General features: G+C 42.4%; 1 protein-coding gene across 4 annotated transcripts in view; it reads right to left on the bottom strand.

Annotated features, from left to right (window-relative positions):
* Nucleotides 1-18166, bottom strand: part of SLC2A12 (solute carrier family 2 member 12) — a 55311-nt gene that overhangs the window by 24665 nt on the left and 12480 nt on the right. For 3 of the 4 annotated variants that reach the window (XM_010988699.3, XM_064486673.1, XM_031456370.2), the window contains exon 2: nucleotides 10017-11357. In XM_010988699.3, coding sequence (XP_010987001.1) covers nucleotides 10017-11357 — 1341 coding nt within the window. Of the gene's footprint in view, nucleotides 1-7240; nucleotides 7332-10016; nucleotides 11358-18166 lie in introns of all 4 variants that reach the window. The other variant, XM_031456367.2, reaches the window with a different exon arrangement.

Here is an 18166-nt window from a genome sequence, read left to right as displayed (position 1 = left end):
ATCTTTTATTACCATTATTGACATTGGACTGCCTACTTACACTGAGAGATTTAATGTGATTCTTAAGTCTGAGATAATCCTTTGAAATATTTCTATAAGCTCTAATGCTAATTAAGTAAGAAAAAAAAATTCCAGGTTCAGATTTTTACATATTTCTCCTAGGAAACCATGAAAGAATTGTCTCAATTTTTGTAGAAAGAGTCGTTTTAAAACATTCAATTACTAAACCAAGGCAGGAATTATTACCCCATGATATGGCTAATCTCAATCTTTTTTTTTTTCCCTTTTATCCACTGCAAGGGAAGGACTGAATCTTGTATTTGGAGAAACAGGTGGAAATTTGGAAATGAATATTCTGTCCAACACCATACATTTTTAAAAATGGCCTTAATTTTAATAAATTTGAAACACGACCTTCTTTAATCATCAAATGAGTTAGAAATGACCCTGAATCCTCAACTGGGTAGCTTTACTCAGACATAATTTTTGGCCAAATGTGCATAGGGTTCCACACAAACCATATTTCGTTCTGGTTTCCTAGATATTAACACAGATTCATACCAGAAGAGATCAGAATACGTCAACCTCAGAGTAGACAGGGAGCTCCCCTTAATCACAGAAGCTGAGAGAGTTCCAGAAACTCTTTTTGACTCATCTGACTAGTATTTATTGAGCTCCTGTTGTGGTCCAGGCCTTAGGTTAGGCTCAAGGAAACAACAATGAATGAGACAAAGTTTGCGTGCATACCGGACATAGTCTCAATTAGTTGCCCCAAATTAGAAGACTGAACAGTTGGGTACTTCCCAGCCTAAATCACACCTTTCATCTAAGCCTCAGAATTTTCTGATATCCTAGAAAGCTCTCGTGACTGTAGGTAATGCAGAATTGAACCATACTTCAAGCAACACATTTATCCTCTTTTAGTCTTGACCTGACTAACTGGACTGCGTAGAAGGGAGGTGAGGAGGACCACAGCACCAAAGTTCAGTCGGAGGCAAAGGAGCACTTTCTGTGTCTCCCAGCTTGGCTTAAGCACAGTGCCTGCTGAGTTCCTTGCTGGTATTACCAGAATTATTCATTTCCTGTCTAGATCATGGCCAGATATTTACTAGCACTAATAACTAAGTGTATTGAGTCCATGCTGCACTCCAGGCACTGCACTGGGTACACTTTATACACGTGGCTTCATTAAACTGCACAATTACACTGTGAGCTGGGTAAGGATGCTAAAGCCAAGAGAGATGACGGATTTACTTGCCCAGAGTCCTACACTGTGGAGCTGCGATTCAAGGTCAGGGGACCTGATGCCAAAGCCAGGTCCAAATTCAAGCACTCCATCGTACAGGCTTTCTTGCTCTCCTCCTGCACCTCCAAGTGCATGTTTCCCTGAAGGTCGTTTGACATGCTGTTACTCCTGATCCTTCTTTATATTTCTTCATCACTCTTCCCTCCACTTCTCTCCTCTGGAAGTTGCATTACACACATAATCATTTTCTGGTTTATTGCCTGTCCCTACCACTAGTCTGCGTGGGCGGGGTGTGGCTCTCACTCGTCCATCCCTGAATCGCCAGCACATGGCACTGTGCCCGGTGAGTCGTGCGTGAGCGATCCACATGTCCTGGACCAGTGAATAAACCAGTGAGTCCCCGCCACTTTCTCCCTCTCCTCTCTCTGATCACTCCAGGATGCTTTCTTGCTGGGCCTCCTGCCTATGTGGTAGAAGAGATTGGGAGAGGTGATCTGATGTCGCCTGTTATTCAGTCTTCAGTGTCAAGTTCCGCTTGAATGTGTAAATACAAAGGCAGTTGAAGGAAGACAGGCATAGCCTCATTACTGAACTTAGTATGTGACCTTGGACAAATTCCTTCCATCTGCTCTAATGAAAAGATATTAGTCATGAGATGAAAGCAGTGATTAATTAATTAATTTGTGGACACAGGAATTTGGGGATTTTTTTTTTAAAAGCCCTAATAATTCTTGTGAAAAGAACAGTCACACACACATTTTTTCTGAGTTACGGAGACTATCTGAAGGAGAGTGGCCACACAAGTATTACCTCAAATGAACTCATGAGATAATAACTTGACGCCTCGGGTTTGGGCTCATCTCTGCTTTACTTTAGAAGTCTGAGAAGAAGAGAAATCTCCATGTGGCTCTGTGTCCTCATGTCAGAAATCTTGATTCTACTCTGAACTTGAACCACGACAGAAAAGTACTCAGTTATTAAAAGCAGCTAAAATGATGAGGACCTTCCCAGAAAGACAGTAGAGAGTAAGGTTAAGATTTTGAATATATTTTAAAGTGAAAGAGAAGGGGTAGAAAGCAAAATGATTAGTAAAAGTCTCCAATAAAAGCAGTGGGGTCTATTTCTGATTTTATTTGATGGAAGAGGTTTAGTGTCAGTTCCAGAGAAATGGAGCGTGGAGGCTCTTCTCTCTGGGCTCTGGGCCCCTTTGGCAGGCTGGTGAAGCCTCAGGAGTCTTTCTCAGAATGATATTTTTAGTGTATAAAATAAAGTACAGAGGGTTACTTAGTACTGAATTTATGCCCCCTCCTGAATTCTAGATTCGAGGGTAACATTATTATTTTAGAGTCAGGGAAACAGAGGACCAGAAAGTACACTTTTACCTAAAAATAGAAACACTTTTTTGACAGGAGAAACTGTGTGTTGTGATCTGATACAATTAAGACACGTCGTTGTTCTTAGCCAACCCATATTTTAAAAGATTTAATACGGATGATTTAATCTTGCTTTTGATTTTCCTTTAGAACAGCAAGTACTTTTCCCTTTATCCCTCTGTTTACACAAAGGATTTACTTCTATTACAAGCCATAAACTCTAGAAATGAAATACCTGAGCAATAATCGCATCAGGTTAATAAGTTTTATAATGCATTCAGGATCTGGTATGAAAACCTTGCTCTTAATAAAAATCCTCTTTAAATTCCAACTGGTTCATGCCAGTGCTCTAGAATACAATTGTTGGTGATTGAATTGGAATTCTTATGGTATATTTCCTTTAGAAAAGAAAAAATAAACTACAACATGCATATGGACATAAATGACTAATTCTTAGCAGGTTGAAATGAAAAAAGGACAGTGATTCAGATTCCTTTTAAAAATTCTGGGAGAATTGATAGGATGTGAATTAAGTGCTTGTTTTCCTTAGAGGGCAAGTTAGGGATTCCGTCTCCCGCCGACTACCTTCTAGCCTCAGGCATGGATATCCCCCACAGCCCTTGGAACAGCAATTACAAGTTGAAGAAAACACACGATGAAGAGTTATTTCCTTCTTTCAAACCCAAACCTCCTTCAACCCTGAGATATTCCACCTCATCAATATTGCTTTCATTCTGAGAAATGCTCCAAAAAGACTCTCTTCTCCACGTGAAAGCAAAAGGCTGAGGTGTCTAACAAAATCTGGAACTTCTTTTAGATTCTCTGTGTCTAAAATTCCCCCCAAATTCTTTGTCTTGACAAAGAACTGCCCTCAACGCCTCCAACTACTTACTCGTTTCTGAGCACGGCTAACACCCCAGCATCTTTTCTTATAGTCAAAACCAGGGAGAGATTTTTAGAACTCATGCCCACATGGTGGATTGTTTTGCAAAAACATGATGGTTTCAGGAGGAACAGGAGTTTCTGTGGCAGCCTAGTGTGCCTAGCTTCTGTGATAATTAGCCTACCCACTAGATAGAGAGCTTGACACAGGTGGAGAAGCACACTTCGAGATCTTTCTTGCATCTTCAGCTTAGTTTTAAAGTTCTTCTCTTCCTCCCCTCCTTAGAAACAGAACTGCAACTCTGCATGGTTTTCAAGCAGATTTATACAGTGCTCGCTTAAAGGGACAGAAGGAAAAAATATGAGATGTCGTTCCTCCCCTCAAAGAGCTCACAATCTAGTAACCACATTGTGGTTAATAAACCAAGTAAACCTGCAAAGCAATACATTAATACACTAAATACACTATTTCACTAAGGACTAAATTGTGTTATCACAGGGTAGCTTCCATTTACATCATATGTTACAGCATCCGAAGCACCTGCACATGTGCTTGCTCCCTTGATGCTCGCCTATACGCTGCGAGATAGGACGGGTATTATTATGTCCAATTTACGATTAGAGGCAGCTTTGGAGGAGATAGATGATTTAAAAATCACATAATCAGTAGGCAGAAGAACTGAGATTAGAACCTAGGTTTTCTGACTTTAGACTCAGGTTCTTTGTAGCCCAGAACTGCTCTATGCTGGAAGTAACTAGTACTTCATACAAATAAAGACCTTGAAAAAAAAAAAGAAACTTTGAGAGGTTGAGATCACACAGATTTAGAACTCTGAGCTTCTGAAGCCTAATTCCATGATCTTTCTACTGTATCTCTCATCCTGCAGGGAAAAGTAGCATGATTTTCAAAGTTCCCCATCATCGCCCCCAACTCCAGCAGGGCATCTGCACAACTCCGGGGGACATCACAGTCTATGGAGTTGTGTTCCAGGGCAACCACTCACATAGTACATATAGATCCCACACGGGATACAGAGAATGGTGCCCCCGGGCACCTTGTTTTTTTTCTATAAAAGAAAAATGCTGGGCCAGATAATTTCTGATCTTCTTTCCATCTTGAAAGGCATTTGACTTCTCTGATATGGTAGAAAGTGGGAAGCCATGGAAGATTTGTGAGCTGTGGTGACATGAGGAACCAGGTATTTAAGGAGTACTGGTATGGAGGATGGATGGGCATGGGAAAAGCCTGGAAGGGGAAAGCACCACAGGAAGGGTCTCCCAGTAATCTAGGAATGAGATGGGAAAGGGTAGACTGGGATGGCAGAATCGGGAAGGAAAAGATTAACACAGGAACCATTTGTGAAGGAAAATCCAAGAGCATTTGGTCATTGACTGGATTGAGAAACGGCCCCAGAACATCAGACCTGAGTGACTGACTCATGGGAAAGAAAGGCAATTCCCCCTGGCCTGAGGGGAATGAGAATTCAGCATTGTCTTCTTTGTGTTTGACTGACAGCGAAGCACCAAAATGGAAAAGTCCAGCACTCATTGGGGAAAAAAAGAACAAGAAGTCATGTTAGGCTACGGAACTGGAGATACGTGACAGTCATCAGCTCAAGGGAAACAATTAACGGTCCTGAGAAAATAAATAGGAAAGTTTTTGTAATGCATTAGCTAAAGAGTGTTTTTCGGTTTTATAGCTAAAGAAACAAAAGCCAAGAGACACTAATGAAATGACCTCACCTCTTTTTAAGAAGTGAATGGAATGGAATCTACTCATATATTTTATAAGACATGTTTTAATGAAAAGAAATAAACGTCTATTACAGCAATTGAAGACAGACTACAGGGCCTTTGGCATTCTGACATATTTCTTTCTAGATTCGCATCTATTCTCTTAGCCCCGAGTGCATCACTCTGGCCATTTTGTACTGGGTCAAAGTAGCTAAGCTGGAACTACATTTCCCAGAATTCCCTCCCCTGTGTAGTTCTGGGTGAGGGTTGGCAGGAAGAGAAACTAGCATGAGATTTAAAAGTCCAAAGTGACACTCAGCCCTGTGCTTGGGGGTTTGGTGCCCTGGACAGCAGTGCAGTTTGGACACACTGTTATGATCTGCTGGTTCTCCTTGCTGGCGTGGGGGAGCAGCTAGTGTGCCCAGATTGCCTCTTCCAACTTCTTGGCAAAGCTGTGTGGAGGACGACACCAGCTTTTCTGTAGGTGGCCCACATTGTTAGAACTGACGCGGTGAGACAGATGTGGGTTCCAGTTTCTTCTTACAAAGTCCAGTTTGTCCTAGCAGGGTCCCTTGTCTTTGCTCCCCTCTGCTCTGAGTCCAGCTTTTCCTCCACCTACCCTGCTGACCTGCAGAGACGTCAGGCTGCCACCAGATGCAGAGGCCACAGGCTTCCATGGTCTCCACCCGCTTTTCCCTGTGGCCCTGATTAGTGACTTCCTCCTTTTCCTCTAACCATCCCCTTCTTGATCTTTGCTTTCTCAGTGGCTGCCACAATTATGTGCTGTCCAATCCCTGTAAGAAATTCCTTGTCTCATATCACTCACAGTGGTTTTTCTTTTCTGATAAAATTGCTCACACTGTCTTCTTATCCAGGCCTTTCTACACCCAGCCTCCCTTTAATTGACTGTACTTTGTGCATTTCACCTATTCTCAAGGGATCATTAGCTATCAGAAAATGATGATGAAATTTTAAAATGCATCTTTGTATTTCTAAACATCTGGGATGATACACTGAGAGCCAGTGTTAAAGCACAGGCTACGGGGAGGCCTGGAGACACTACGGAGAGGCTTCCGGTACCTGGTCTGAAAGCCTCCACAGCACCTAGAAGTGCCCAGTTCCTGCTGTTAACAGAGAGGGAGAGAAACTCTTATCTTGTTTAAGGCACTGCTATTTGGGGTCTTTGTCATAGCCGTGCTTGAATTCTAACCAATATACACATTGATCACTATTTGAATTAAGTTCAGTTATTCAAGTAAATGCACACCAAAACCTTCTGCATTCTTGTCATTTATTTTCCTCCTTCTCCACCCTGCAGCTCAGCCTTATGAAAAAGGTACCTGCTCACTCACCTAGCAGAGCTTTGGAAAAGGAGAGATTGTCTCTATCTTTTTATCAAATGCAGAGTGGCCCATTGAATAGTCTCATGCAATGGACAATGATACACTATTTTCATTCATTCTTATTTCAAATGTATCTTCAAGGAGAGGACTGAACTAACAATTATCAGTTACTCTCAACACCAACACAGTTCTGCCTATTCCTGTCTTGGACATTTCAGAAGACAAGAGATGTTTTCATTTATTTGAGCAAGTCCCTTAACTTCTCTGAGATACAGTGTCTTCATTTATAAAATCTGGTGAATTCTTTCTTCCCAAGCTTGTCATGAAGATAAAATGAAGTACTCCAAAATATGTAAAAAGTTCCTAGCACAGTGTTTGACATAAGAGGTATCAATAAATATTAGTTGAATCTAAAACTTAAATTATATTTTTTTAAAAAATTAGCGGAGAACACTATATGAGGAATTCTAAAAGGTAGATAACAAACAGCCTCCCATCATTTTCTTCCAAAATTAGACTGAGTTTCCTGAAAAGGGGAAATCTTGCTCTAATACAATAATGTATCAAATGATATGTGAGTGACTGAGAATTTACTGCACTTCTCAGAGTTACCCAGAAAACAAAATAGAAGAAGAGTAGGATGAGCTTGGGAGGACTCTTACCATGAAGAGGTTGGTTCTGGAAGTTTAAGTTCAGTGTCTCTCATAATATAATGTGTGCCATGTTCTGACCTCTGCCAACCTGAGAGGTTCTCTGAATGAAAACAAAAAGAGCATCCTTTTCTTAGATTCTTTGTTGGTTCTTGATGTTTCAAAAGATTAGATCAAGAAAATGATTGTAGAAAGAAAATACATTTAGTTCTAGGGTGAACAGATGTGGGGGGGGGCGGGTAGGGAAGATGCTGGCCAGGTAACTCAGTGGAACAGTAAATACCACCTGAAGTTTATCACAGGAGCAAAGCTTATTGTACTTACTGATACAGAAAGGGTCACAGACAAGGTTAAGTTGTTCCTTGGTACAAGTTGGCATTCATATCTTGCCCTTCTAATAGACTTTAGAGTTTCTGAAAATAACAATGTAAAAAAAATGTGCTTACTCAAATTTCATTAGATTTATGTTATCAGAGGAGCTATGCATGTATTGTTATTGACTGAATGTTTATGGCTCCTCAAAAGTCATATGTTAAAACCCTAATCCTCAGTGTGGTGATATTTAGAGATGGGGCCTTTGGGACGTAATTAGATCATGAGAGTGATGCTTCCATGATGGGGTAGTTACCTGATGAGAAGAGACACAAAAGACCTAGTTTGCTTGCTCTCTCTCACTCTCCCCTCCAGAGAGCAAACAATCTGCCATCTACAAAGCAAAGAGGGCCCCACCAAGAACTGAATCTCCTGCCACCTTGATTTTGAACTTTCCAGCCTCCATACTGTGAAAAATAAATGTTTGTTGTCTAAGCCATAGCAACTCAAACTGGTTAAGACAAATATCTCACAGGTCCACACCCAAGATAGCTGAATCTTGACATAATGGTAGAAACCTGTTTCCAGAAACCTACTCACTAATGATGTTTATCATTTTCAGTCTTAAAAAGCAAGCTCAAGGTCCAGGAACAAGCCAGAGAGATCAGAGGCTGATAGCATTGTAGTGTTTGCTCTGTCTGCCCCTGCAGAGTTTTACAGAGAAATCTGTCTACTCATGGTGCCAAAGGAAGGGACAGTCTCTGGTCATCCGTGTTTTAGATCATGTCGTCCAATCTTTCCACAGCTGATTGGACGAGAACAATCGTTTATGACTTGGCACAGCAAAGATCAGAGTCGATCAGATTTCCTGTCAGGAATTTGAATGAATCAATATCTAGAGACTGATCTCACTTAGAAATGGGAGTAGAAACTGAGAGATGAGGAAACGGAGTTGGAGGAGAGGCTGTATGGGACACGTGCAAATCCAGTTACTAATTAACTGAGATTAAGCAGGCCCAACTTGCTGCTCCTGGCCAGAAAGAAGCAGACACTGGGGGCACAGCTCAATCCATTCAACAATTCGATTGTAATCATCTTGAAGACAGGGACAATACCTGTCTTGTTCATTACTGTTTCCCTAGCATTGAGCATTGATCCTGGTTATTAAAAAAATTAGTCACTCAGTACATATCGTCTGAATGAATAGTTAACAGTGGATCACTAGAGCAAGCCCTTCCAGAAGCACAGTCCGGTGCCAGCACCAGAAACCTATGGCCATGCGATTCCTTCTCCTTCCACACAGCCTATGTTTTCTTATTGTTCCTGAACATCCAACATGTCCCTTCATTTGAGCAAATTTGTCTGCTCCTTGATCATTGCAAACAAAAGTTACAATACCAACTCTGTAAGAGAGGAAAGTGAGGAGGAAGGAAGGGGAGGGAGAGGAATGAGAGGCGATGGTGGGAGTTAAGGGTGGTAGACGGAAACCACCCTTGATTTTTAAGCACATCATTTTCTAGAGAGATGTAAAAAACCTCACAACTTCCCTACAGAGAGGATTAGACTCTGCATGTGAGGTGAAAAATGAAAGAACTGCAACACACAAACTATTCAAGCAAATTCTAGAGAGTTTGCTCAAGAGAAGTGTTTTAACTTTGTCTTTGGAACAGACTGACTATATCAAATCAAACCCCCTTGAGCTACCTCCCTGTAAACCGTTCGTACTGTGTTCCATGGGTACTCCTTGACTCCCCTTCTCCTGTTTAAGAGGCAGAGTAAAGTATCCTGGGGGGTTACTCTAGTGATCAAATGTACTTAAAGAAATAATGCATCTTCTTACCTGTAATAATTTCTTTTAAATTCCTTTCTTCTTCATTATTACTGGAATGCATCATGCACTCACTATTGTGTCTTTTTTGCTAAGGGGGGAGGTAAGTAGATATATTGATTTATTTAATTTTTTAGAGGAGGTACTGGGGATTGAACCCAGGACCTTGTGAAAGCTAAACACACCCTCTACCACTTGAGCTATCCCCTCCCCTCCACTATTGTGTCTTTAAGGAAATCTAAACACTTTTTTTTTCTTCCACTTATGAAAAAACTCAGAATGATATGAAGGGAAATGTTGTCCCAGCAAACTTTGCTTTCATAAAACAATATATTCTCTTGGGCAATAAGTATCTTTCAGAGTCTGATTCATTCCCAATCAATTGGTATTAAAGTATCCTCATGTGACAGATAATGAGAAACGAATCCTTGCTTGAGTACTAGCCCTGCACATTTCCCAAAGCAGAGATAAGCCAAATGTACTTTCCTCATCAACAGAAACATCAGGTGGCCAATATTATCCCCATCTTGCTTCTGGTAGTTCTATGTATGAAGTACTATAATGGCAGGAGGATGCTTTGATTGGTCAAAAGTAATACACGACATTCATAAGGGCAGAGAAGGAAGGAATGAAAAATTAAATACTTACTTGGTCCTAGCCCAATTGAAAATGCAGCAACATAAACAAGCAAGCTGGCTAAGGACAGCCACTTCAAAAAAGCTGGGACATCGGCAGCGTCTGTGACCATCTGGTACTCAGTTTGGCTTAGTCCAGCATTTGGTGAGGATGCCAAGGTCATCTCTCCTCTCTTATCCATGTCATTTCTTGTGGGCATTAGTGAGCTTCTGCTGTGGGAAGTCATCCCCTTAAAGGATTCTCTAAGACTGTCGTTGCTGGCTGACAGGTTACCTGGTCCATAAAACACAGACTCATCCAAGGATTGGTTGATAGGACTATGGTGTCTGCAGATATTGGTGAAGTTCACGTGGATTTTGAGATTCACAGTGCCCATGGTCACCAGTGAAACTGCCATCACAGAGGAGCCGACACAGAGGAAGGTTTTGCTCCCAACGTGGTCTACAAGAAGGGTGGCCGGGATGGTGCTGATGACCTTGACAACCCCAACCCCCGTGGAGGCGAGGCTAGCTGCCTCATTGCTCTGGAAGCCAACGGACTTCAAAACAGTTGATGCATAGAACAATATGTTTGGCTGCCCAGTGACTTGCACAAAAAATACCAGTGTTAAGCCTATCATTACTCGAGCCCTCATGTTGTCCTTGGAACGAAACAGATCCCAAAAACTATACTGATATTCATCTTTCAGGGAAGACTTTATCACAGTGAGTTCCTCCGTCGTATCGGAGATGGCTCTCAACTTTCCGAGAACCTTGCTAGCAGCTTCCTCGTGTCCCTTCATCACCAGAAACCGAGGACTCGGAGGAAGAAAATACATGGCAATCGCTTGCAAAACTCCCAAAGGAATGACAAGGCCGAACATGTACTTCCAGCCGTGGGAAACATTGGCAAAAGCGTAATTTGAGATGTAGGCAAAAAGAATGCCGATGACGATCATCAGTTCGTTCAGTGACACAAGAAGGCCTCTTCGGTGTTGGGGAGCAATTTCCGCGATGTACACGCAAGTGGCGATGGAAGAGAGTGAAATGGAAACCCCTATAGCGATGCGTCCCACTATCAGAGTCGTGTAAGATAAGCTGAGGATCAAGACTAGGCTTCCAAGTCCAAGCAGGCAGGACGACAAGATGATGGCGGCCCTCCTTCCATACTTGTCAATCAGGACCCCTCCGACGAGAGAGGCCAGTAAAGCCCCAACGAGGAGGGAGCTCACAACCATCTCCTGCTCGTGGCAGGTCAGGGCTAAAAGGGTTCTTATCTGAAGGAGAGCCCCGGAGATGAGCCCGAGTTCATACCCCACCAGGAAACCGCTGACAGCAGCCGTGACAGAGGACAGGAGAGTAAACACCCCGCAACCTAGGAGCAGAGAGGAGAAATGGGTCAGTTCTGAATTGGTCGGATGCAGACTTAACCTTGTGTAACTACAATTTTCCTAGTGCTGAGTATAAACACACCTATACTTATAGTCATATAATACACTAATCAAAGCACGATTACATAAAGAAGGAAAAAATCCTTTTTCTTTCATTCTTGGGAGACAAAGGGATGGAGACATTTAGAGAGTTATTTCCTTCCATTTGTGATTTGCTTTTGGTTTTAGTTTCGAGCAGACAGATATGCAAGATAAGCAGATGATAGATGATGAGAATTGAACAAACAAGAACACAGTTTTGTTCCTGCCTTGGCGCTGGATCAGAAACTCAGCCAGCCTGGTTTCTTGGGTCCCACTCTCCAAGGCAAACCGTTGAGGGCAGGATAGCAGGGAGGAGCCTCCACAAGGGCTACAGTCCACACTGTGTAACCTGGGGGAAAATGAAGCACAGTCTCCCAGAAACCTGCCCTCTTGTCTCCTTGTGACACAGGGAAGAACAAATCTGACACCACACGAGATCTGTTCTTTTGGCTCTAACCCTGTGCTCTATTTCCTGTGCTTAGTCAAGCTAGTTCTGCACCTTTGGTAAAAGAATGTTGCCTATAGCCTGAAATATGCAGGAGAGCCCATTCTCAAGCCTCTGACCTTTAAGGGTATAATACTCTCCCATTCATACAGAGATTAAAAAGTTGCAGAACAGAGAATAACATTTGTCTTGTTGGAGGTTTACAGGAACATCATGACCTGACCTAGGTGGACAGCTGCAAAAACAGGATTCCGACACCAGGAAGTTTGCAACAACCAACCACACCCTTCCCCTTTTTAGTATAAAAGGAGCTTGAATTCTGACTTGGGTAAGATGGTTCTCCAAGATGTTAGTCCCCTGTCTTCTCGGTCTGCTGGCTTTCCATATAAAGTCATTATTCCTTGCCTCAACCCTTCATCTCCTGATTTCTTGGCTTGTGCTGAGGCAAGCCGAATGAGTTTGGACTCGGTAACACTTGGCCACAATCAGGTTACCATTGACTTTTGCTGAAACATGTGAGCGTGTTGGGGGAGGCTGGGCTGTGTCAGAAAGGAGGGAGGAGTGGGTGCAGAGCCGGGACCAGTCAATACCCATGACTCACTCTGAGTGAGGAGGAAGGGGCATTTGACATGGGGAAGAACAAGAGGGACTTCATATTGTTCCAGTCTTTCCAGGTTAAAATCTGAAGGAAAATGGCAAAATGTTAACAGTCATCAATTTTCAGTGGTAGGTACCCAAGTGCTTGTTGCATATTTGTAACTTGTCAAAACAGAGGCTAAAAGAAATAAAAAGTAGAGGGAAGAGTATCATGGGCAGAGGATGCAGTAGTTTCCAGGGCCTGAGCTCAGGGAAGCTCTCGCCGTGTTTCAGGAACTGTCAGGTGCCAAGCCACGTGTGGGGCACAGCAGGAGCGTGGAGAGGGAGGTGGGAGAGGGCATCAGGGTACATGGGTAGGCACAGAGGGGGCACTTCATGCAGGACCTGGCCTGGCCAGTCACAGTGACAACTTTTTACTGCATTCACAGTACAGTGGGGTCAATGCCCACTGGCCAGTAAGAGGGAAGACACTCCGAGTTTCTTGCTGCTGGGGAGAGACTAGTCCTTTGAGGGGCAAGACTGGTAGCAGGGAATAGTTTGTCACCTTAGTCTTGACAAGAGATGGAGCTAGATTAGACTTGGGTGTAAGGAGTGGAACTGGTGACGAGCAGACAGATTCAAGATTTAATTGGTGGGGAGGGAATAGCTCAGTGGTAGAGTGTGTGCTTGGCATGCATGAGGTCCTGGGTTCAATCCTTAGTACTTCCATTAAAATAATAAAATAATTAACTAATTAATTAATTAACCCAATTATACCCTTTACCCCCCAAAACAAATTAAAACAAACCCCAAAATGTGTTAATTTGGAAGTTAAAATGATGAGACTTGCTCATGAGCTGGCAGTGGATGGTAAGGAAGTGGGTCAGAGCCCACATACATATACATATATACCTGAATCACTGTGCTGTACAGCAGATATTAACACAACATTGGTTAATCAACTATAACTCAATAGAAAGAAAGAAAAGAAAGGAAAGAAAGGAAAGAAGAAAGAAAGAAAGAAAGAAAGAAAGAAAGAAAGAAAGAAAGAAAGAAAGAAAGAAAGAAAGAAAGAAAGAGAGAGAGAAAGAAAGAAAGAAAGAAAGAAAGAAAGAAAGAGAGAAAGAAAGAAAGAAAGAAAGAGAAAGAAAGAAAAGGAAGGAAGGAAGGAAAGGAAGGAAGGAAGGAAGGAAAAGAAAGAGAAAAATTTTAAAGCACCGAATATTTAGATGGAGGAGCAAATAAAAATGCAATAATCCACAACAAAATAAAGCTGATGTTTGAGCATTGTGAACACAAGCCATTAAACTGAAATTAAATCAGCAATTTATGCAGCTAATCACAAGACAAATATTTAACACCATTACACAGCAGGCATTTTCCTAGGTACTAGGAGATATCTCTGTATATCTCGCTATACATGTATCACAATGAAACAAAACATGTGGTTCTTGCCTGCCAGGAAACTGAACATTCTGGTGATATCTCTATTTTCTATTATTTATTATACACTGTTTTAATTTTCACTTGCAAAATGACTTTTAAAGTACTCTCACACCCTCAATTTCCACATATTCTTTTTTCCCCAGGTGATCTTAAAATCCTCAACAACAAATGCTTCTACCACAAAGAGAACTGGGTCAAATTTTCACATTTGGATAGAATATTGTTTTGTAGCTCTTCTTGTCATTGTTTATCTGTTTGATGTGTTGATTAGGGTGTGTGCTTTGGCAACTGGTCTCCAATATTTGGATTGGAGAAATAAGTGATTGTGGAGGCAGGCTGAATGAGGCACCCCAGAAGCAGATTTAGAGGGACAGCGGGCAGCATGGGGATAAGGAGTCAAGGACATGGGGGAAGAGGTGCCAAAGCTGCGTGAGAAGCATAAGACGGTCTTTGCACCTTGTCCTTCTCCTTCCCCTTCTTAGTTTCCCCCTTTTGTTAGATGGGAAATAGTGCTTCCCTACAAAAAGAAGACCCCTTGAGATACAAGAGTTCCTTCCTTTGATGCTCTATTATCCTACTTTAGAGAGAGTCTGAGGTGGTGGGATAAGGAGGAGAAGGGGTAATGGGTGAAGCAAGTCCCAAAGCCAACTGCTTGTGGTCTGGGGGAAATATCTCCAGACAGAAGAGAGACTCAGCTTTTTCTTCTGCTTTCTGGGCTTAGCTTCATATGCTTAGTCCTTTTAGTCAGCGTTCACAGGACACTGACAGACCAGGATGTGTGCAAAGGGTCTGGAAACCACCCTGGTTTGTCAATATCCCTCTTGAGATCCAGCAGCTAGCACTGAGTATAATTCTCTAGAGATATAACAAAATTGTTTCCATATGAATTGATAAAAAATTTCCTTTTATAAAATTACAAGTTAAAAAACTATATATCACAGCATTATCTATCTATCTATCCATCCAACCATCTAGGCAAGTTGTCTTCAAAAGCTTAAAAAATTGCAGGATATTCTGTGACCTTATTCGTACAAGGGAGAAAGGAGGGTGCCAACATAGGCTATATGCTACATAATTAAGTTAAGATCTTCATTTTCTGAATTTTATTTGAAAGGTATAGCTTCCCCATTATATACTTTAAAGGCTAGTGCCCCTAACTAGCTTCCCCACTCATGTCACAATGGCTGCTTATTACTGCTGAAATTCCATTGCAGTTCTCAAGTTGCTCATTCAGGATTTGGAATTCTAATTCATTATGAAGTCTAGTCCCTAAAGCATCCGAGATTGTAAGACTGTTACATCTTAGGACTTACCCCAAGGGTTTGGTGTTTTTCTTTTTTTTCTTTTCTGTGTCTACTTTTTAGTTAATGATGATAGAAGCAAGATGTTAATGCCAGAAAGCAGAGATAACTTTTCCAAAAAATCTAACGGAAAACAAGAGGAAAAAGAGATGTTTGCCTAAACACAAATGTCGGAGTCTGGGGCAGCTGGGTGGACTGAGGAGAAGTCAGTGCTAAAGGAGAGAGTCGGGTGAGGAATCATAATTAGAGCCTTTTCAAAAAACACACAGCCCTGAGTTCAGCCTGTACTTAAGGTTCATGGTGAAGTTTAGCATTCCTGGCCATTTTGTTCCTGACCTTGCTTCACAAGGGCTCTTCCTTTTACATCCCTGTGTTCTCCCAAAGTGTCACAGGGAATTCTCAGCCTTTTGTGGACATCACAGAAGTAGAAACTGTCTGGAAATTTGCAAGTGGTACCCACAGGCTATTGGGTCACACCCACACTCCAGGTCTTGCTGCCTGGCTAGACCAGCTGTGTTCCTTTTGATGCAATGAGGATTCCTTAATAAGATAATAAAGGAAAACTGTTCCTATTGAAGATGTGATCACAACCAGGAGGCTTTATGCAAATGAGCACTGAGACCCACACAGAAGGCACAAAGGACAGGCAACCCCCACAAGCTCTGAGGCTGCAGCCGCTTTCACCACAATAGCTGCATTGTCTGCTGCTCACGGTGACTCAGATGAAACCACAACTTTAATTGGCACTCATGCAAAACACTCCATTTTTCACAATATTTGAGTTTCTGGCCGCTTCCTTCTTTGCTTTCTTTCCCATATGCCTATCATAGCATATGCACATAATGGACACACAGTAAACACTTACCAACAGACTGAATCCTACAGCAAACTGGAAAGCGTGCACGCCCAGGTTTTTTTGGCAGGCAGCCAGGTCATTATACAGCTTGACCAACTGTGAAGGCTTCACACATTTAAAAGACCCCCTACTTTATGTTTTGCTCAAGAAAAATTTGTAGCAGTGGCCCCTGAATGGCTTGGCATTTGCGCCCTCCCCTTTCTCTGCTCCTTCTCCCTGAATACTTTTAATCCCAACCCATCATTCAAGAGTCATCTCATGAGCCGCCTCTCCCATGACGACCACCCTACTCTGCCACCTTCTGCTGCCCCACCCCCAGACCCTCTCTTGCGCTGGGCACAGAATGTGTGTTTTCAGATATATGAAGGCATTTGATTATCTTCCCCTCTTCCACTAAGAGACTTTGTAACCAAGCAGGACTCTATTGTCATCGGTGACCATTTGATATCTGTAATGGTGTTTGTCACGGCTTAACTGAATGATGGTTTAAAGGGTTTTTCCCATGCTTTTGCTGACCAGGGTTAGGCTGCAGAGGAGGGAGGCTTGGGTGGTCTGCCCAAAGCCCTTGAGGTGCTGCATGAGGTGAGTTGTTTTTGGCCCTTGGTGGTTTCCTTGTATCCTGTTGTTCCAGGTGGTCCTAGGCTTCAACCTGCTTAAAAGGCTAAAAGCAATTATCAGCCTGAATTTAAACTCCACAAGTTTTTCTTTAGAGCTCTTTTCCACAGAGCCCCTTCCCATGCATCCTTTGTTCTAGGTACTAGAATATAAAGAGGGTCCCAAAGCCAGAGGTGAACTTCATATCCAGCAGAGGAAAGGGACCACTGCATCTGCAAAAATAAGAAAAACTGCAGTAATTTGTTACCCTGTATGCAATCTCTATGGAAACCAGCTCTGCTCGTTGAACTCTTGAACTTTTACTATTAAACCCCTTGCCTTTTCTCCCCAGTAGGCTCACAGTCTTAGAGGCATTAGCCCACTGTGACCTCCTTTGCCTGGCAAAGAAATGAAGCTGCCTTTTCTACTTCATCCAAAACTCTGAACTCGAGTCTCAATTTGGTAAGCAGGGTACAGAAGTCATCTTTCAGCAACAACTTTGAAGGCAAGAACCCTGCATTCCTTATATCTGTATTCATATCTCTAGTCTTTGGCACAAGTTCACTACTCAATAAATGTTTGTTGAGTGAATGAATAAATGAATGAATGATAACAGCACTGCAAATACCAATCCTTGGTCCTCAGTCCTCTCCTCCCCACAGTTTGTCAACAAAGATTAATAACTAGTATTATTTAAGGGTTAGCATATGGAACTTTATATTTACATAAATGCTTAGCATCTGAACAGCATGCTACTAGCATTTCCGTCACCGAGCAGGACACTATGGGGCCATCCCAGGACAGACCCCCTCCCCCTATATCTTCTCCTTTAGTTCCTCTCTGAAGTACCTGCATGATAGTATCTGATGCACATTTCCTGAGTTGTTTTACAGATGTTAAACCCCCACCAAATGGAAGAAATTAGCTACTTGATGACCATAAGCACACAGCCCCCAGACCTCCTGGCACCTAAGGATCGATAATGTTAGCCACCCTGTTACCTCAATATCAACTAATCAGAAAATTGTGCATGAGCTGATCACATACCCTGTTACCCACACCACCCCCACCCCCTTCCTCCTGGCCTTTACAGGTTTTTGCTGAAACCCATCAGGGAGTATGGGCGTTTTGAGCACTTGCTGCCCTGGACTCCTTGCTTGATGCCTTACGATGAACGCTACACTTCCCTTCACCACAGTCCGGTCTCGGTACATTGGCTTGACTGCCTGCGGGCGAGCAGACCCAAGTTTGGTTTGGTAACATTTCTATAGAGCTTTCAGCACTATTATTAGCCAGTTAATATAGCACCATTGCAGGGACTCTAAAGTGTTTCATTGTCACCCCTATATTTATATTTTAACATCAACCCTGTGCATGGACTTGTTCTTTAGTCACTGAGACCCCATGTTTAGCAGTCTCCTTTCTGAGGACAACAGAATTCAGGTGCCAATTCTCCAGCCCGTCTGCACCACTGGCTGTTTCTGAAAAATGCCT

This window comes from Camelus dromedarius, chromosome 6 (genome assembly GCF_036321535.1).
Source record: "Camelus dromedarius isolate mCamDro1 chromosome 6, mCamDro1.pat, whole genome shotgun sequence".
Classification (NCBI taxonomy): domain Eukaryota; kingdom Metazoa; phylum Chordata; class Mammalia; order Artiodactyla; family Camelidae; genus Camelus; species Camelus dromedarius.
The sequence above is the reverse complement of the archived record's forward strand: the minus strand, read 5'-3'. Positions and strand labels throughout refer to the sequence as shown.